The sequence below is a fragment of the Salmo trutta genome, chromosome 13 (genome assembly GCF_901001165.1).
Source record: "Salmo trutta chromosome 13, fSalTru1.1, whole genome shotgun sequence".
NCBI lineage: Eukaryota > Metazoa > Chordata > Actinopteri > Salmoniformes > Salmonidae > Salmo > Salmo trutta.
The window spans coordinates 15,532,543-15,551,120 of NC_042969.1; the positions used below are offsets into that span (position 1 = coordinate 15,532,543).

Consider the following 18,578-nt stretch of genomic DNA (forward strand, 5'->3'; position numbering starts at 1 on the left):
CTTATGTTCACGTTTAGAAAATAGTTTATGGGAACACATTCTATATGGGAAGGGTTTGTCGGTTAGAAAGTTTGGAAATATCTACAGTTTGATATGGGAAGGGTTAAAATAAGTAATAGCATGGTTATAGAATGGCTATTGCTTTGTGATATTTACATTATCATACTTTCTGTGCACTGTGCAAGTAATAATCCTAATGTCAATCTAAGACAAGCATTGTATGCTCAGTATAGATGTTTTCCTATGGGCAGAATGCAGACAGCTGAGCATTTTCAGACAGTAACGTAATTGCAATAAATAAATATTTTATATTAGACTTGAAATTCTTATTTGAAACAGCTCTCTTTAGAAAACGAGAGCAGTATTCCATATTTGTACAGAGAACCACAATGAAAATCACAGCCACCCATGATGATGTGATGCAGACATCTTTTCACTAGTCAACACAAGGACACATTGCCTTGTAGCCATACAGCTAAAACAACATGAGATGTTATGCTGTCATATGCTTGACACAGACCCATTTTGTCAGATGTGTTGAACATTCCATTGAAATGTCACCAAGTTTACATTCGGCACCTTTTGAATGAACCACATAGCCTTATCTTTCTGTCAAAATACAAGGGTGGGAAGAGCGCTATTCATAAGGTGTATTTGAGACGGAGAAATGGAGAAAAGACTGAAAGTGAAAGATTCTCCCCTATGCTAAACAAACCACATTCATCGACCTTCAAGTCTTTTAGAGATGGCGGTAAACATAATGTGTTTCATTAAATGTCACGGGTTGTTTCCTGTTAAAATGGTCAGAGACAAAGCCCAACGGAATGCCTACATTACGAGGCTTTGAAAATATATGTTTCTATGAAGTCAAGAAAGGTTGTCGTTGACTCTTGAAACTTCAAGGTTTTCATTCCTCTTCTTTATTTGCAAACCTTTTAAATCTAACATTATGAAAAGATAAACAGAAACACATTATGGAGAAGAGAAATGCAATTTACCAAACAGAATGCACAAGGTACCAACATATTGATCATTTACTACAACAATAGTCCACTTACAATACACATCATTCATAGAGTTTGTGTCCTTTAATGCACAGAACAGGCTAACACTTACACCTAGATTCTGTTTATCTCCTGAGGAAGTTGAGACCCGCACTGCAGAGAGACATATGACAGTGCAATTCAGAATGGACTGAACTCAGGTGTCTGCTATGATGTCCTGAGCTCAAGCTTTTCCCATTGTTTCAGGTGAAGGATGTTATAGCACATGTTGTGTAAATGTCAGTGTCCCTGTGCTGTGAGCCATGCTAGTCCACCTAGTGGAGCTAGGCTAGGTCCCCTGGTGGAGCTAGACTAGGCATCCTGGTGGAGCTAGGCTAGGCCCCCTGGTGGAGCTAGGCTCCCTGGTGGAGCTAGACTAGGCCCCATGATGGAGCTACAGTAGACTCGGCCCCTTGTTGGTAGGGTGTGCCAGAGCTACAGCTAGCTGTAGTGGAGTCATCAGAGATCTTCCTAGAGGAAGTGTTGACAGACTTGACAGATGGAGAGCGGTGCACCAGCTGGTTCTGCTTGGCCTTGCTGCCCATCGCCATGGAGCGGCTCCAATCTAAACCGGGTCAAAGGTAAAAATGAAGCAACTTCAGGAACACTCTATGAACCATATTTACATTTGAGTCATTTAGCAGACAAAGTGCTTGGAGGTCCCTGGACTGTACCTGAATAGTCATTGAGCCTGAATCGGCCACAGCACAAATGGATCCTCCACTGCTTCCTCACATTCTCTTTCATCAGGCAGTAGAAGACAAAGATAAAGAACCCTGAAACATAGACAGAGAGGAGATACTGGGGCTTCTCTCTTTCTATCTCTCTCTCTGCCTGCCTGCTTTACTTGCCTCTCTCTCTCTCTTTCTCTTTCTCTTCCATACCTTCTTGTACAATAGACACCATTATATTGGTCCCCTTACCTTGCAGACTGTTGAGGACAGAGAAGAGGTAGAGCATAGGGACCCTGACTGGTCCCCAAGTAAAGAAGGCTATTGGCCAGGTGAGACCCAACAGGAAGGTGAGACTGGCCACCGCTCTCAAATCATGCATGGCACAGCGCTTGTTTCCTGTTGCTGCAGGCTTATTGGTCTGCATGTGGCGGATTTGGACCAGAACCACAATGAACACGACCACGTTAAAAACCAGGACCAGCAGCACGAACGACACGACCGTGATGTAGAAGAAAACATAACTTTGTATCCAACAGCTGAGAAAGGGAGTGGGAGAGAGAGAGAGAGAGATGATTAATAACATGGATGTGATGAACTGCCACACACCCCTATCAATAACCTGTATCAGTAACACTGGTCAACTGGCCGTGCAGCACACTCACAATGGCTCAGGGCCCTGTAGAGAGTCAAGGGAGGCCTCAGATAGAACACTGCCATAGGCATCCTTCTCTATGGCCAGGACCAGGCTGACAATCACCAGAGGAATGCCTGTGTGGAGACAGAGAACTTTACCTCTTCATTCTATTCCCTCATCAAACATGGTCAGCTAATCCGTTAGATCAGGGCCTGTGTAAACGTTTCAAACACTGACTACAATAAAAAAGCGTCGAAAAGGAAAGTAAATCACTGTCGTTTACCTTGAATTGATTGATCTTTTTTATTTTCTCGACTCAAGGCTCTCAACACATATTTCAATGTTATTCCGATACAAGCAAATCAAAAAAAGATAATTGTAGTCATACAATTCTTACTCTAAAAGATTTTAATACAAGTGTCCTTATTTTGCTTCAGACTGCCTTACCCCAGCCGAGGGCGCAGAACTTGTGGATGTAGAGGGGGACATAGACGTTGAAGACCTTGACCAGAGCGAAGTACATGTGGACGGCCTCCAGGCCCATCCAGGTGAATGAGGCTAACAGGAAGTAGTGCAGCGTGGCTGCCGTGCTGATGCAGAGACCGTAGCTGCCGAAGGAGGACAGCCAGGAGTCCAGCAGGAAGACTAGGTTCAGGCCCAGCAGAGCCACAGAAAGGTTGATGAGGATCTTAGATGGGTAGTCGCTACGCAGCTTCCTGTGACGGAGTGGAAGAGAGAGAGAGAGAGAGACAGAGAGAAAATAATATATTGGGAGATGAATGGAAAGAGGGTGAGAATGAGAAGAATAGTGTGAGTGGCAGATGAAGCACAGGAGGAAATAAGCCAATGACACAGAGAGAAAGGAGGAGAGATGGAGAATGTGATGTGAAAGGCTACAGAAAAGTAGAGAACATAGTGTGAAGTAATATCACCAAATAGTCTGCCCTGTCTGTCCCATCCATGAATCTGCCTCCTTGACTATCTGTCCTGATGCTGACTTACTCAAAGACCACGTAGGTGAGCAGGCTGATGCCCAGGAAAATGGAGGACACACCACAGCCCAGGTAAGAGATGACCGTCAGGATCTCCTGGTCAGCCTCATTGATAGGAGTCCTGGACACATCCTGTAGGACACCACAGAGGTCAAAGGTCAATAGGAGCCTCATATCAGTCCAGATGCAGTGCACTAATGTCTTTTGTTTCCCTCAGTCGACAACAAAGGTGACTCACCAGGAGCACGCCGAAATGGGTCAGGTGGTAGCATTGGCAGGTGGTCTGATAAGCGGAGATACTTGGAAGTGTCTCACACCCGTTGCTGTCCCATCCACCGCTCCCATTGTTCTTCTGGAAGTCCCAGTACACACACTCCACCTTGTCGTTTTTCTGTTGGGGAAGCAAAGGGTGCAGCTAGTCAGGCTCTAAAGCAGAAACATCACTACGTTCAGTGGTAAGATGAAGCTATTTTTCATTCCTCACCTCTTTAGGCTTGAGGTGACGAAGTGTCACCACCACGGGATCCCTAAGGTTGCTGACATTGCTGTTGTTGACACTGGCAGACACCACATAACTATTCAGCGTCCAGTTGGTTGCTGGGTCCTGTGAATGATCATTAAACTTTAACACTGAACTACTCTACATTTGCTGCAAGCTTTTCTTCGAAATAAGTAAACCATCCTTCCATAGTTTCCTGCAGTCAAGTGACCACATCGCCCTCTAGTGGACTCATGGGTGGAACGTTATTAATATTGTTCATAATTTCCAAAATGACTTTAAAAAACCTGCTGTTTCTACATCAAACGTGTTTTTAAATATATATTTCTGTTTTCTGTTATATGTATATTAAGTGTAATATTGGGATGCAAACTCAAAATGTAATACATTTCAACTCTATATCTGACACGGTACAGGTGTCTTCTTTGTTTAAGCCATAACCATGTGTGTGAGGTGGATACTTTTGTTTCAAAGTAGATTTATTTAAGACTACCAAGAAACACTGATTTAGCCCACTGAAGTAAAAGGTTATTAATGAATAACTAACCAAAATTCATGATGCACCTCATACGTTGTTTACAACATCAAGCCATTCTTAACCAGGTACCTTGAAAAGCTCCTGTATGCCATAGAAGTGGAACTGAACTCTCTTGTTTTTGTTTCCCTGGGGGAAGAAGTTGTGAAGGGACTGCGGAAGGGAGATGGACGCGACTGTGCCATCACAAGGCCGACTCAAGAATGTCTGGTTGACAAAGATCTATAAAAGAAAGTGGTGTACAAATAATCAAAACGCATGTACAATGATTTATTCAATTGGACAAATATAACTACATTTCATCATGGAACTAAAGATCCTTGTTCATTGCACCAATGAAAACAATGGACACGTGTTGGAATAAACAATGTTCTTGTAAAGCAATATCCTTGTTTCTGTAAAACGTCATAACTTCATTACTATTTGCTGTTTCAGCACAGTTGAAATTAATGCTACAGATGTAGGATCTTAATTTGATCACCCTGTTGCAGGAGAGCTTTTCTGCAATGCAGGAAATGTAAAACTTGTAATGTCTACATAATAATTCACATTTGCTGTTATGCAGGATTATTTCTATTTTCCTTTTTCCATATAACATCTACATGTGTCATACATTTCTCTGTTCACTTAAGGACATGTCCTCTTTTAGATGGAATGAAAACAGTCCAGTTAATCATGTCATTTATTTTTGGTAAGGAAGGGCTCAGCATATCACAGGGAGCAAAAAAGAACAGGACATTTATATTGACAGTACAGTTATTTGGTTGCACTGCTGGAGCATGGACACTGTAACTCTGAGTTGTGATACTCACTGTTTGCCAGTCAAATCCAGAATGTGCTTGACCAGACAATAGGGTCATATTACAATTTTACCTCTGGAACAAGGCCAGTCAAAAACGAGGAGACACCAAACGTGAGGCCCTGGAACTGCTCGGGATCTACGTTGATCATGGAGAGGGCCAGGGAAGGGACGGTCACATTTAGTGACTCCTCAGGGAAATACATCTGGTCCCCAATGCTGTCTGTGATACCCAGTATTCTGTTGGGAACATGTTGGAAAATGTGAGTGACAGATTTGTCATAAAGAACAGCAGAGGAGGAGGAAAATACACAGGTGACATCAGAAAATTAGGAAAAATTACATGAAATCTTGCAACCATATTCCCTCTCCCCGTTGCCCCTTCCCCTTACTCGTTGGCGACTGCTGACAGGTCAGAATTGGACACCAGGATTTTAGCGATGATGTTGACAATATCCCCGCCGAGCTGAGTGGTCACCGTGCTGACCCACAGAACCTCATCCAGCTTTTGGACCACGGTGGCCAGCTGGGAGTCACTCAGGTCCCCCTCGTCACCTAGGAGGTTCTTAATCATGTCCACCACATCTGCTGAGTTGTCTGGGAGGAAAGGACACAAAGTCCAATGTTATGTAACACACTGCACTTTGGAATATTTCAATATAATACTACTGAAAAACACAGTGGAAGTGGCTAGGGAAGAGCATGCATGCCATAGCTACAGTACAATACATAACAAATGACTGTTATTTCACCAAAACCTAGTGACTGGTATTTAGACTGCACAAGGCACTTACTTGCTGTGACGGTGACTTTATCCAGATCAGAGATGGTGATTACCGGCTTGCATGCCTTCAGATTTGGCTTAGCCCATTTGGCTTTCTCAGTCACTCCATCTAACTCACTAAAGGGAAGAAGGGGGAAAGGAGAAAAAAGAGATGAAGGTGAAATGAGCAGAAGACGAGAGGACCAGTCTTGTCTTGTTCTGATCTGTAGTCAATAACCAATTTGTTACTATTTTGCATAATTGCACACCTCTTTTTACGATGATCAAAATCAAAGATCTTGTATATTGACATTTCAGGGAGGAGGGTGGACTACGGAGGCATCATGGGAAACGTAAGTCAAAGGGATTTCTTTCAACTATAGGTGAGGATCCTTTTCTTTCCCTTCAATGTTTACTTCCTGCAGTAAACCTTCCCCTGGTAGGCTTAATAAACATTGACATAATGTATCACTGCTTGCATAATACACGCTAGGACAATGTTTCACTCTGACACCAGGGGCGCTCCGTCCACCCAATTCAATTGAAGGAAATGGATTCTTGCTTGATTGCTCGCCCTGAGAGATCCACCAGTGTCATCTCTGTGACTGAGTGATTGTGTGCACATTGGTAAGAGCGTGTGTGACAGGGTTGCACTGTGTCTAGAAGACATTTGAAGGATCTCTTCGCTGAGCCGTCTCTATGGCAACAGGTGATTTTACCCATAGAAATATGATTTTGCCCTCTGACCGTAGTCACAGCTCTGGTATTGAACAGGTTAAAAGACATATTCTGAATCCTCAGGAAGACGTATAGGGTTAAGATGATTCAGCAAGAAACTGTTTGTTTGAATAAAGCTAACAAGATCTACCGTACCATGGAATGTAATGCACATCATTTTACTTCACAGTATCTACTATATAAACCACCATTTATGGTACTCCCACCATCATCACTACAGCCATGAGATTTTCCGACCCCAATTAACAAGCATTATTGCAAATGTAATGTTAGCTGGGCCTTTCACCATTTCCTGGAAGCCCTTGATCCACGGTTCTTCTCACAGATCATAGTTTTTGTCATCTGGACCTCTGTCATTGGCCATTTATACACACCCCAGAAACTCTCATGAGTGTCCTTAGGACAGCTCCCAGGATCTGGAGAGGGGAAAATAGGTTAATAAGTCAGGCACGTTCCGTCCTCCTTTCTCTCTTTCCTTCTTTCTTTCTTTCTTCCATGCCTCCCTCCTGAAAGTGTGATCTGAGAAAGTATGATTGGTGACAGAAGTTGGGTGGACACCATTCATTCACTCTAATATAGATCAGAAAATCGAATACAGATGGAGGAAAGGTCAAAGGTCAGCCATACTGTACCTATATGTGAAACGTGGACATCTCTACGGTCAACCTGGATCTCTTCATCAACATGGTTCCCGGACAGAAGGTCAGTGATGAGTGTTTGAGTGGTTGTGACGTTACGTGCATCAGCATCCTCAACCTGGAAGGTACATCTAAACCTACAGACAAAATATGGGATGAAAACCCAAAACCAACCTGACAACCAACCTGGGGCAGCAGGTAGCCTAGTGGTTAGAGTGTTGGGCCAGTAACCGCAAGGTTGCTGGATCGAATCCTTAGCTGACAAGATAATCATCTGTCGTTCTGAACAAGGCAGTTAGCCCACTGTTCCCTGGTAGACTGTCACTATAAATAAGAGTTTGTTCTTAACTGACTTGCCAGGTTAAATAAAAGGTCAATTTAAAAAAACAGATTCAGTAAAAAAAAAATGGTTACTGAAATGTCAAAAGTATACTAAAAGAAGTTGGGGAAAAAACAAAACATGTTGGTATCAAGTCTACATAACAAAATGGCAATTGTTTTTTGCCTTTAAAAAAAAATCTCTTTCCTTTAAAAATAAATCTCTTACCTTTTTTATCATCTCTTACCTTCTTTATCATCTCTTTTTTTATCATCTCTTTCCTTTTTTATCATCTCTTACCTTTTCTCAAGTCTCAGCTCAGCAGTCTAACAGAGAAGACACCACAATGAAATATGCACTGTACATCTTACTTAACCAAACACAATTCATGGCTAGTGGGCAATAAATTGTTTCCTCATATTGAAAGCCATATACTTACAGTGTGGTAATAAAGATTATGCTCATTCATTTTCGCAATAGTATAACTGGTTCCTTACTGCTGCGATTATGATTAAATGCAGTTACACCCTAAATCAATTTCCATTGTTGATCCAATATTTTTTTTTAAAACAGCCTCACCATCTCCAGTTCTTCAATCTTTTTATGATCATTGACTCTACAACAAAAACACATGGAACAAGCCCCCGTTAAAAGGCCCACCTCAGGGTCTTGTTCTTCTTATGCTAACCAACATGTCATAATGTAGGTAATGCCAGGACTTACTTATAAGTCGAGGTTAAAATATTGATGTTTAATACGTTCATCTTGACTTTCCCAAGCTTTCTCTGAACCTGTAACCCAGAGAAAAAGACGCTGTGTCGACCGCTAGGCTGAAGAGAATGTTATTATACGTTTATCATCCTCCGTGCCGACGCTGTTGTTGTTGTGTTTCTTACCCACTGCTGAATGGTCTCCCCTGGGTCGTTGGCAGTTACAGTAGTTGTCATATTCAGTTTCATATTAACTCTGTAGAAGGTGGATGTAATGCCTAATAACAGCATAACAGTGGAAATGATTGTACATTTGAACAGCCTTCATCTCTCAACCTAGGTCTTACACCTATGGAAAATAAACTTATTTCAGAGCCACTGATATTTTTCTATGAAAATGAAGCTTATTTGTAGCGTTAGCAGACAGGTAATCAAATGTGTCATATTGGCTGACCTGGTTTTGTTGAGCTGAAGTCTAAAGATTCTCTGGTTGTAGACAGGCCAGTGGGATTTGCAGGCACTCCAATGGATGGTTGCTGTGTCTCTGTAGGAGTGCCAGGGTCGACAGACAAGAATGGAACCAGCTTCTTTAGAATAGATTGGTGAAAATGTAATGGAAGCCAATTTCAGGTCCTCCTTAGTGCATAGCAGTTCAGCATTTCTATTTTATGAAAGAATTGTGTCACCTGATGCAGTAGTGCTGGTTGGTGAGCCAGCAGTCGTGCTGGTTGGTGAACCAGCAGTGGTGCTGGTTGGTGAGCCAGCAGTAGTGCTGGTTGGTGAGCCAGCAGTGGTGCTGGTTGGTGAGCCAGTAGTAGTTCTGGTTGGTGAACCAGTAGTGGTGCTGGTTGGTGAGCCAGCAGTGGTGCTGGTTGGTGAGCCAGTAGTAGTTCTGGTTGGTGAGCCAGCAGTGGTGCTGGTTGGTGAGCCAGCAGTCGTGCTGGTTGGTGAACCAGCAGTGGTGCTGGTTGGTGAGCCAGCAGTAGTGCTGGTTGGTGAGCCAGCAGTGGTGCTGGTTGGTGAGCCAGTAGTAGTTATTGTTGGTGAGCCAGCAGTGGTGCTGGTTGGTGAGCCAGTAGTAGTTCTGGTTGGTGAGCCAGTAGTGGTGCTGGTTGGTGAGCCAGCAGTGGTGCTGGTTGGTGAGCCAGCAGTGGTGCTGGTTGGTGAGCCAGCAGTGGTGCTGGTTTGTGAGCCAGCAGTGGTGCTGGTTGGTGAGCCAGTAGTAGTTATTGTTGGTGAGCCAGCAGTGGTTCTGGTTGGTGAGCCAGCAGTGGTGCTGGTTGGTGAGCCAGCAGTGGTGCTGGTTTGTGAGCCAGCAGTAGTGCTGGTTGGTGAGCCAGCAGTGGTGCTGGTTTGTGAGCCATCAGTGGTGCTGGTTGGTGAGCCAGCAGTGGTTCTGGTTGGTGAGCCAGCAGTGGTGCTGGTTTGTGAGCCAGCAGTGGTTCTGGTTGGTGAGCCAGCAGTGGTTCTGGTTGGTGAGCCAGCAGTGGTGTTGGTGTCAGTGGGAGGAGAAGCTGTTACATTGGGGAAAGCCCCTGTGAGGAATGAGCAAGATATTACACAACGGTGTGCATAACAGCGTGCAAAAATGTGAATGTGCAATCCATTTGCATCCATGTGCATGTGTGGGCATGCTATTTGTATGTGTATATGTGAATATGTACAGTACCAGTAAAAGGTTTGGACACACCTACTCATTCAAGGGTTTTTCTTAGTTTAAAAAAATTATTTTCTACATTGTAGAATAACAGTGAATACATCAAAACTATGACATAACACATATAGAATCATAGAGTAACCAAAAAAGTGTTAAACAAATCAAAATATATTTTAGATTCTTCAAAGTAGCCACCCTTTGCCTTGATGACAGCTTTGCACACTCTTGAGCTTTCTCTCAACAAGCTTCACGAGGTAGTCACCTGGAATGCATTTCATTTAACAGGTGTGCCTTGTTAAAAGTTCATTTGTGGAATTTCTTTCCTTATTAATGCATTTGAGCTAATCAGTTGTGTTGTGACAAGGTAGGGGTGGTATACAGAAGATAGCCCTATTTGGTAAAAGACCAAGTCCATATTATGGCAAGAACAGCTCAAATAAGCAAAGAGAAACAATAGTCCATCATTACTTTAAGACATGAAGGTCAGTCAATACAGAGCATTTCAAGAACTTTGAAAGTTTCTTCAAGTGCAGTCTCAAAAACCATCAAGCTCTATGATGAAACTGGATCTCATGAGGACCACCACAGGAATGGAAGACCCAAAGTTACCTCTGTTGCAGAGGATAAGTTCATTAGAGTTACCAGCCTCAGAAATTGCAGCCCAAAGAAATACTTCACAGAGTTCAAGTAACAGACATATCTCAACATCAACTGTTCAGAGGAGACTGCGTGAATCAGGCCTTCATGGTTGAATTGCAAAGAAACCACTATTAAAGGACACCAATAAGCAGAAGAGACTTGCTTGGGTCAAGAAGCATGAACAATAGACATTAGACCAGTGGAAATCTGTCTTTTGGTCTGATGAGTTCAAATTTGAGATTTTTGGTTCCAACTGCCATGTATTTATGAGACACAGAGTAGGTGAACGGATGATCTCCGCATGTGTGGTTCCCACCGTGAAGCATGGAGGAGGAGGTGTGTTGGAGCGGGGGTGCTTTGCTGGTGACACTGTCTGTGATTTATTTAGAATTCACGGCACACTTAACCAGCATGGCTACCACAGCATTCTGAAGCGATACAACATCCCATCTGGTTTGCGCTTAGTGGGACTATCATTTGTTTTTCAACAGGACAATGACCCAACACACCTCCAGGCTATGTAAGGGCTATTTGACCAAGAAGGAGAGTGATGGAGTGCTGTATCAGATGAACTGGCCTCCACAATCACCCAACCTCAAACCAATTGATATGGTTTGGGATGAGTTAGACCGCAGAGTGAAGGAAAAGCAGCCAACAATTGCTCAGCATATGTGGGAACTGCTTCAAGACTGTTGGAAAAGCATTCCAGGTGAAGCTGGTTTAGAGAATGCCAAGAGTGTGCAAAGCTGTCATCAAGGCAAAGGGTGGCTACTTTGAAAAATCTCAAATATAAAATATATTTTGATTTGTTCAACACTTTTTTGGTTACTACATGATTCCATGTGTGTTTTTCATAGTTTTGATGTCTTCACTACTATTCTACATGTATAAAATATAAAATAGTACAAATAAAGAAAAACTCTTGAATGGCTAGGTGTGTCCAAACTTTTGACTGGTACTGTATGTGTGTATGTGTATGTGTGTGTGTACCCACCTATGGGGCGTACACTGAGGCTGCTGGGGTCTGCAATTATGGTGACTTGGCCAGAGGTGAAGGCTAGACTCAGCTTTCCAAAGATCTCATTCTGGGCAACTCCAACATCAGTCTCAGGACTAACACTCACATAGACCAGACAGCTGACACTATGGAGAGAGACACTACAGTGAAGCAACAACATCAGACTAGAAACTATAATGTCCATTATACATCCTCATGCTGGCATACTATTGAATTTTTAGATGACTTATGCATTCTCCTCGTACCACTTGTCAGAAGTTGAGTTGAACTCCATTTTTCTTGATTCCTGGAAACAAACACATATTTATGATTTTAGTTCTAACTTGCAAGGTCTCTTAATTACAATTATCCTACTTGTTCATGAGTTTACCTTTCCCCTCATCTGTGACCTGACAAAAGGGTTTACAATGAAAGCCTGTCTGCTAGTTTCCTGCCTGTCCTGTTGAATAACAACGTTATCTGGAGTCCTTCAGCGCTGTCCCTATCAGCACGGTGCTTCTCTAAGGATATTGCAATCCTCATTATAGAAAATCAAAATGAGGCACTGGATAGTGACGTACCTGAGCTTTCTCTGTATCTCGCACACTAGGATTATAGCCCACTTGACAGATCTGGCTGTGTGGGAACACAGATAACACTAGAGATTAGGCTAAGGGACATGTGTCCACACAGTGTTCATTTCAATGTTCTAGGTTGCTTCAACACACACAAACACACATCATCTATATTCACACAAGATGTGATGTATGTCAAAATAACATTTGCATCCAACCGACTGTCGAAAGTCTAGACAGTGTTCTTCTTCATGTTGGTTTCTCATATAGATATGGCTTCGCTATAGTACACGCACATACAAGCACCCACAAACATACACGCACACTTGCACACACATACGCACATACGCATGCACACACACACATACAAAAACACCCCCCATTCAAGCAATGCTGTACATTGTATTCCAATGGACAATTCCGTTCAATTGACACATGAAACTACCTTGGAGATGACACAAAGATGTCACGCACAGAAATGTTCCCAGGAAATATCGTCCCCAGCTGATGGAAAATGACAAAAGAGACAAATAGGGTTCATATTCAACTGGGATTGAATATCATGGCACCTTCATGTAATGGAAAAAGCAATCCTTTATCACATCCTTCTTACCCATTTGTGTATGATGTCCTCTGGGGATTTGACAGGCTTGTCAAGAGGGTGCCGTTGTGCTATGACGGCCTTCATTTTAATTTTGAACATTGACCATGCTGAGAAAGGTGACCGAGACAATCCAACCGGAGAAGACAGGGCATTAACCAGATATTCCATTATAGAAATCACATACAGATTTTCCCTCATTACCTACAGATGTTCCCTCACACATTATATCAAGAGGATGAAATCTCCCTACTTACTCAAAGAATACATATTTTGTCACAATCCTTTTTACCCCTTTACTGTACATTTGTTCAGTGGGGCCCTTTGAATAGAATAGAATGGTGCCCAGGGCTGCCTTTCTCAATAGGACTCAAAATAGAATACAGTAGAAGACAATAAGTACGGAAGCTAACCACACTGGAGGCTCGTGTCATCTTCAGGTAGGCATCTCTGGTAGTCCCAGTCGCGGGTGTCCCAGCTCACCACGTTCCCATCGGCACAGCTATGGGCCCTCACCTCCTCCGCCGTCTGCTCCCGCCCCCACATCCTGAACAGGCTGATGTCCCCCAGAAAGTTCTTCCCATCCTCAAACTCCATCACCCCATCTACTATGTTATGGGACACCCCCAGGGTCAGGGTGCCATTGTGGGCCAGTCGCCGGGACAGGCTGGCGTTAACGTGGGCGTCCAGGCGACTGCTCCCATTGATGTAGAGCCTGAGCCTCTCTGAGTTGCTGGACCAGGTGAGGCAGATGTTTTGCCAGTGTTCCAGGGGCAGGTCCTCTGGTACCGACCACTCCTGCCCAAACAGCCATGCCACCAGGAGCCCTCCCCGGCCTGCAAGACCCAGCTCTACCTGCCTCGCGCCAGGCGCCTTGTACACAAAGCCGGTCCACTCAGGCGTCGCAATCTTCCGGCACAGGTGCACACACACACTGAGCTCTTCCAGGGGGGGCATTACACACTCCTTACCCAGCTGCCACATACATGGACGGCCCAAGAACACCGCCTTCTTACCCCACAGGCTGGGGCTCGGGGAGCCTGGCACAAACACAGAACCAACGTCACACACTGACATTGGAATAAACCTCCTCTAGTGGAGTTCAGTCTTCAGCCATAATGCATTCTATTGACACTACTTTTACACTATTGTTTCTACAATTGCTTCATAATCACATCATTAAATATTTGTATGTGACCAATACAATTTGATTTGATTTATTTATGGCCATACCGGAACATGGAAGACAGGTGGTTGCCAGTACCCACAAACACATGGTTATGAAACAGGGCCTCCTGGCAGAATCCATCACCAGTCTAAAACAAAAAAGGAATATCTCTCCATGTAAATATCATGTCAGAAAAGAGGAACAGTGAAGTCTATCTGCAAATAGAACCGTTATCAGACAAGAGTACAATATACAGTACCAGTCAAAAGTTTGGACACACCTACTCATTCAAGGGTTTTTCTTTATTTTACTATTTTCTACATTGTAGAATAATTGTGAAGACATCAAAACTATTAAATGGAATCATGTAGTAACCAAAAAAGTGTTAAACACATCAAAATATATTTTAGATTTTAGATTCTTCAAAGTAGCCACCCTTTGCCTTGATGACAGCTTTGCACACTCTTGGCGTTCTCTCAACCAGCTTCACCTGGAACGCTTTTCCAACAGGCTGGCAACAGGCAAGGCAATCAAACAAGCTAAGCGTCAGTACAGAGACAAAGTGGAGTCGCAATTCAACGGCTAAGACGCGAGAGGTATGTGGCAGAGTCTACAGTCAATCACGGACTACAAAACAATGGGTCCCGTGTGGCTGAGTTGGTAGAGCATGGTGTTTGCAACGCCAGGGTTGTGGGTTCGATTCCCACGGGGGACCAGTACGGGGGGAAAAAAGTATGAAAAAATGTATGAAATGTATGCATTCACTACTGTAAGTCGCTCTGGATAAGAGCGTCTGCTAAATGTATAACATGTAAAATGTACAAAAGAAAAATCAGCCCAGTCGCAGATCACGATGCCTTGCTCCCAGACAGACTAAACAACTTTTTTGCTCGCTTTGAGGACAATACAGTGCCACTAACACAGCCCGCTACCAAAACCTGCGGGCTCTCCTTCACTGCAGCCAACGTGAGTAAAACATTTAAACGTGTTAACCCTCGCAAGGCTTCAGGCCCAGACGGCATACCGGCCCGCGTCCTCAGAGCATGCGCAGACCAGCTGGCTGGTGTGTTTATGGACATATTCAATCGCTCCATATCCCAGTCTGTTGTCCCCACATGCTTCAAGATGGCTACCATTGTTCCTGTACCCAAGAAAGCTAAGGTAACTGAACTAAACGACTACCGCCCTGTAGCACTCACTTCTGTCATCATGAAGTGCTTTGAGAGACTAGTCAAGGACCATATCACCTCCACCCTACCTGACACCCTAGACCCACTCCAATTTGCTTACCGACCCAATAGGTCCACAGACGACGCAATCGCCATCACACTGCACACTGCCCTAACCCATCTGGACAAGAGGAATACCTATGTAAGAATGCTGTTCATCGATTACAGCTCAGCATTTAACACCATAGTACCCTCCAAACTCGTCATTAAGCTCGAGGCCCTGGGTCTCAACCCCGCCCTGTGCAACTGGGTCCTGGACTTCCTGACGGGCCGCCCCCAGATGGTGAGGGTAGGTAACAACAAGGGTGCGTTCTCAGCCCTCTTCTGTACTCCCTGTTCACCCACGACTGCGTGGCCATGCACGCCTCCAACTCAATCATCAAGTTTGCAGACGACACTACAGTGGTGGCTTGATTACCAACAACGACGAGATGGCCTACAGGGAGGAGGTGAGGGCCCTCGGAGTGTGGTGTCAGGAAAATAACCTCGCACTTAATGTCAACAAAACAAAAGAGATGATTGTGGACTTCAGGAAACAGCAGAGGGAGCAGCCCCCTATCTACATTGACGGGACAGTAGTGGAGAGGGTGGAGAGTTTTAAGTTCCTTGGCGTACACATCACGGACAAACTGAAATGGTCCACCCACACAGACAGCGTGGTGAAGAAGGCGCAGCAGCGCCTCTTCAACCTCAGGAGGCTGAAGAAATTCGACTCGTCACCAAAAACACTCACAAACTTTTACAGATGCCCATAACCGGAAGGCTCTCCAGAGGGTATTGAGGTCTGCACAACGCATCACCGGGTGCAAACTACCTGCCCCCCAGGACACCTACACCACCCGACGTCACAGGAAGGCCAAAAAGATCATCAAGGACAGCAACCACCCGAGCCACTGCCTGTTCACCCCGCTAACATCCAGAAGGCGAGGTCAGTACAGGTGCATCAAAGCTGGAACCGAGAGACTGAAAAACAGCTTCTATCTCAAGGCCATCAGACTGTTAACAGCCATCACTAACATTGAGTGGCTGCTGCCAACATGCTGACTCAACTCAAGCCACTTTAATAATGGGAAAATTGATGTAATCAATTTATCACTTGACACTTTATATTATTTATATTAGATAATGTTTACATAACCTACATTATTCATCTCATATGTATATACTGTACGCCATACCATCTACTGCATCTTTTCATCTTGATTTAATTAGATGTATCACTAGCCACTTCAAACAATGCCACTTTATATAATGTTTTCATAACCTACATTAATCATCTTATATGTATATACTGTACTCTATACCATCTACTGCATCTTGCCATCCTGATGTAATGTATCACTAGCCACCTTAAACAATGCTGCTTTATATGTTTTCATACCCTACAATACTCATCTCATATGTATATACTGTACTCCATACCATCTACTACATCTTGCCTATGCCGTTCGGCCATCACTCATTTATATATTTTTATGTACATATTCATATTCATTCCTTTACTCTTTTGTGTACAAGGTAGTTGTTGTGGAATTGGTAGATTACTTGTTAGATATTACGGCATGGTCGGAACTAGAAGCACAAGCATTTCACTACACTTGCATTAACACCTGCTAACCATGTGTATGTGACAAATACATTTGATTTGATTTGAACAGTCTTGAAGGAGTTCCCACATATGCTGAGCACTTGTTGGCTGCTTTTCCTTCACTCTACGGTCCAACTCATCCCAAACCATCTCAATTGGGTTGAGGTTGGGTGATTGTAGAGGCCAGGTCATCTGATGCAGCACTCCATCACTCTCCTTCTTGGTCAAATAGCCCTTACACAACCTGGAGGTGTGTTGGGTCATTGTCCTGTTGAAAAACAAATTATAGTCTCACTAAGCGCAAACTAGATGGGATGGTGTATTGCTGCAGGATGCTGTGGTAGCCATGCTGGTTAAGTGTGACTTGAAATCTAAATAAATCACAGACAGTGTCACCAGCAAAGCACTATCACACCACCTCCTCCATGCTTCACGGTGGGAACCACAAATGCAGAGATCATCCGTTCACCTACTCTGTGTCTCATAAATACATGGCAGTTGGAACCAAAATCTGAAAGTTGGACTCATCAGACCAAAAGATAGATTTACACCGGTCTAATGTCCATTGGTTGTTTTTCTTAGCCCAAGCAAGACTCTTCTTCTTATTGGTGTCCTTTAATAGTGGTTTCTTGTTGAGATGTGTCTGTTACTTGAACTCTGTGAAGCATTTATTTGGGCTGCAATCTGAAGTGCAGTTAACTTTAATTAATGTATCCTCTGCAGCGGAGGTAACTTTGGGTCTTCCTTTCCTGTGGTGGTCCCCATGAGAACCAGTTCCATCATAGCACTTGATGGTTTTTGCGACTGCACTTGAAGAAACTTTCAAAGTTCTTGAAATTTTCCAGATTGACTGACCTTCATGTGTTTTTTCTTCTTCTATTATTCCCTATTCTTTTTTTATTAACCCCTCCACCACCCCCCCTCTTCGGAGGACAAATATCTTTTAGTTTTTTTACAGCTTTTTTGCAACATATATGTATACAGTATATAGGTCTTAAAGTAATGATGGATTGTCGTTTCTCTTTGCTTATTTGAGATATTCTCGCCATGCTATGGACTTGGTCTTTTACCAAATAGGGCTATCTTCTGTATACCACCCTTACCTTGTGATTGGTTCAAACGCATTAAGAAGGAAAGAAATTCCACAAATGTACTTTTAACGAGGCACACCTGTTAATTGAAATGCATTCCAGGTGACTATCTTTTTTGGTTACTACATCATTCCATATGTGTTATTTCACAGTTTTGATGTCTTTACTGTTAATCTACAATGTAGAAAAATGGTAAATGGTAAAAATGGTAAAAAATAAAGAAAAACCCTGGAATGAGTAGGTGTGTCCAAACTTGACAGGTACTGTACATGCAAACAAAACTATGACTTACCTGTGTCATCCCCCAGTGCAAAAAGCAATGTCCTTCACCAGATAAAACAAGCAAATGAGAGTTGAATAAACTGTCTCTTACATGTCTATAACACCAAATGGAAGGTTAAGAGAAAAGGTTGACCTCCTGGGTTAATAGTCTTTGTTGAATGAGGGAGACTATAATGTCTTTCTCTATGAGAAGAGCTCCACGCCCTCTCCTTTTGTGTCCTGGCTTACTTATTAATCAGACACAGAGCAGTAAACATAACTAAGGCAACGGAGGGCAGATTGACCATAATATCTACAACTTTAGTTCTTCAAATATGGAAATACGTATATACAATTTCTACCCAACTTATAATTCTACTCAATGTATGTGAAAGGCTTTGGGTGAGTGGTTTTGGGTGATTTACTTG

At 43.4% G+C, this 18,578-nt stretch overlaps 1 protein-coding gene and 1 long non-coding RNA gene across 2 annotated transcripts; one reads left to right on the top strand and one right to left on the bottom strand.

The window, feature by feature from the left end:
* Window positions 1-890: 890 nt before the first annotated feature.
* On the bottom strand, window positions 891-18,305 carry LOC115205291 (adhesion G-protein coupled receptor G4). Its single transcript, XM_029771096.1, has 28 exons — window positions 18,182-18,305; window positions 14,047-14,129; window positions 13,227-13,853; window positions 12,826-12,923; window positions 12,658-12,716; window positions 12,219-12,273; window positions 11,904-11,944; window positions 11,635-11,783; window positions 9,031-9,879; window positions 8,799-8,888; window positions 8,531-8,622; window positions 8,358-8,425; window positions 8,214-8,250; window positions 7,935-7,960; window positions 7,310-7,452; window positions 6,964-7,093; window positions 5,971-6,077; window positions 5,569-5,773; window positions 5,251-5,416; window positions 4,450-4,599; window positions 3,828-3,947; window positions 3,582-3,734; window positions 3,354-3,475; window positions 2,799-3,067; window positions 2,380-2,485; window positions 1,967-2,253; window positions 1,718-1,819; window positions 891-1,608 (listed from the first exon to the last, which is right to left on the bottom strand). Exons 2-28 carry the CDS (start codon window positions 14,120-14,122, stop codon window positions 1,415-1,417), a joined length of 4,521 nt encoding a protein of 1,506 aa, XP_029626956.1. The 5' UTR covers window positions 14,123-14,129; window positions 18,182-18,305; the 3' UTR covers window positions 891-1,414.
* Window positions 3,712-4,761, top strand: LOC115205294 (uncharacterized). Its single transcript, XR_003880582.1, has 2 exons — window positions 3,712-3,798; window positions 4,517-4,761. It is a non-coding gene; the product is annotated as an uncharacterized LOC115205294 (long non-coding RNA).
* Window positions 18,306-18,578: the final 273 nt, after the last annotated feature.

Excerpts from the sequence above, each read along its gene's own strand:
- LOC115205291 (XM_029771096.1), bottom strand. The coding sequence starts at position 14,122 with ATGGATTCTGCCAGGAGGCCCTGTTTCATAACCATGTGTTTGTGGGTA. Across the intron at positions 12,274-12,657 it reads ATCTTTGTGTCATCTCCAAG|CCAGATCTGTCAAGTGGGCT; the intron begins GTAGTTTCATGT and ends GTTCCCACACAG. Across the intron at positions 8,623-8,798 it reads CTTCAGCTCAACAAAACCAG|GCATTACATCCACCTTCTAC; the intron begins GTCAGCCAATAT and ends TGCTGTTATTAG.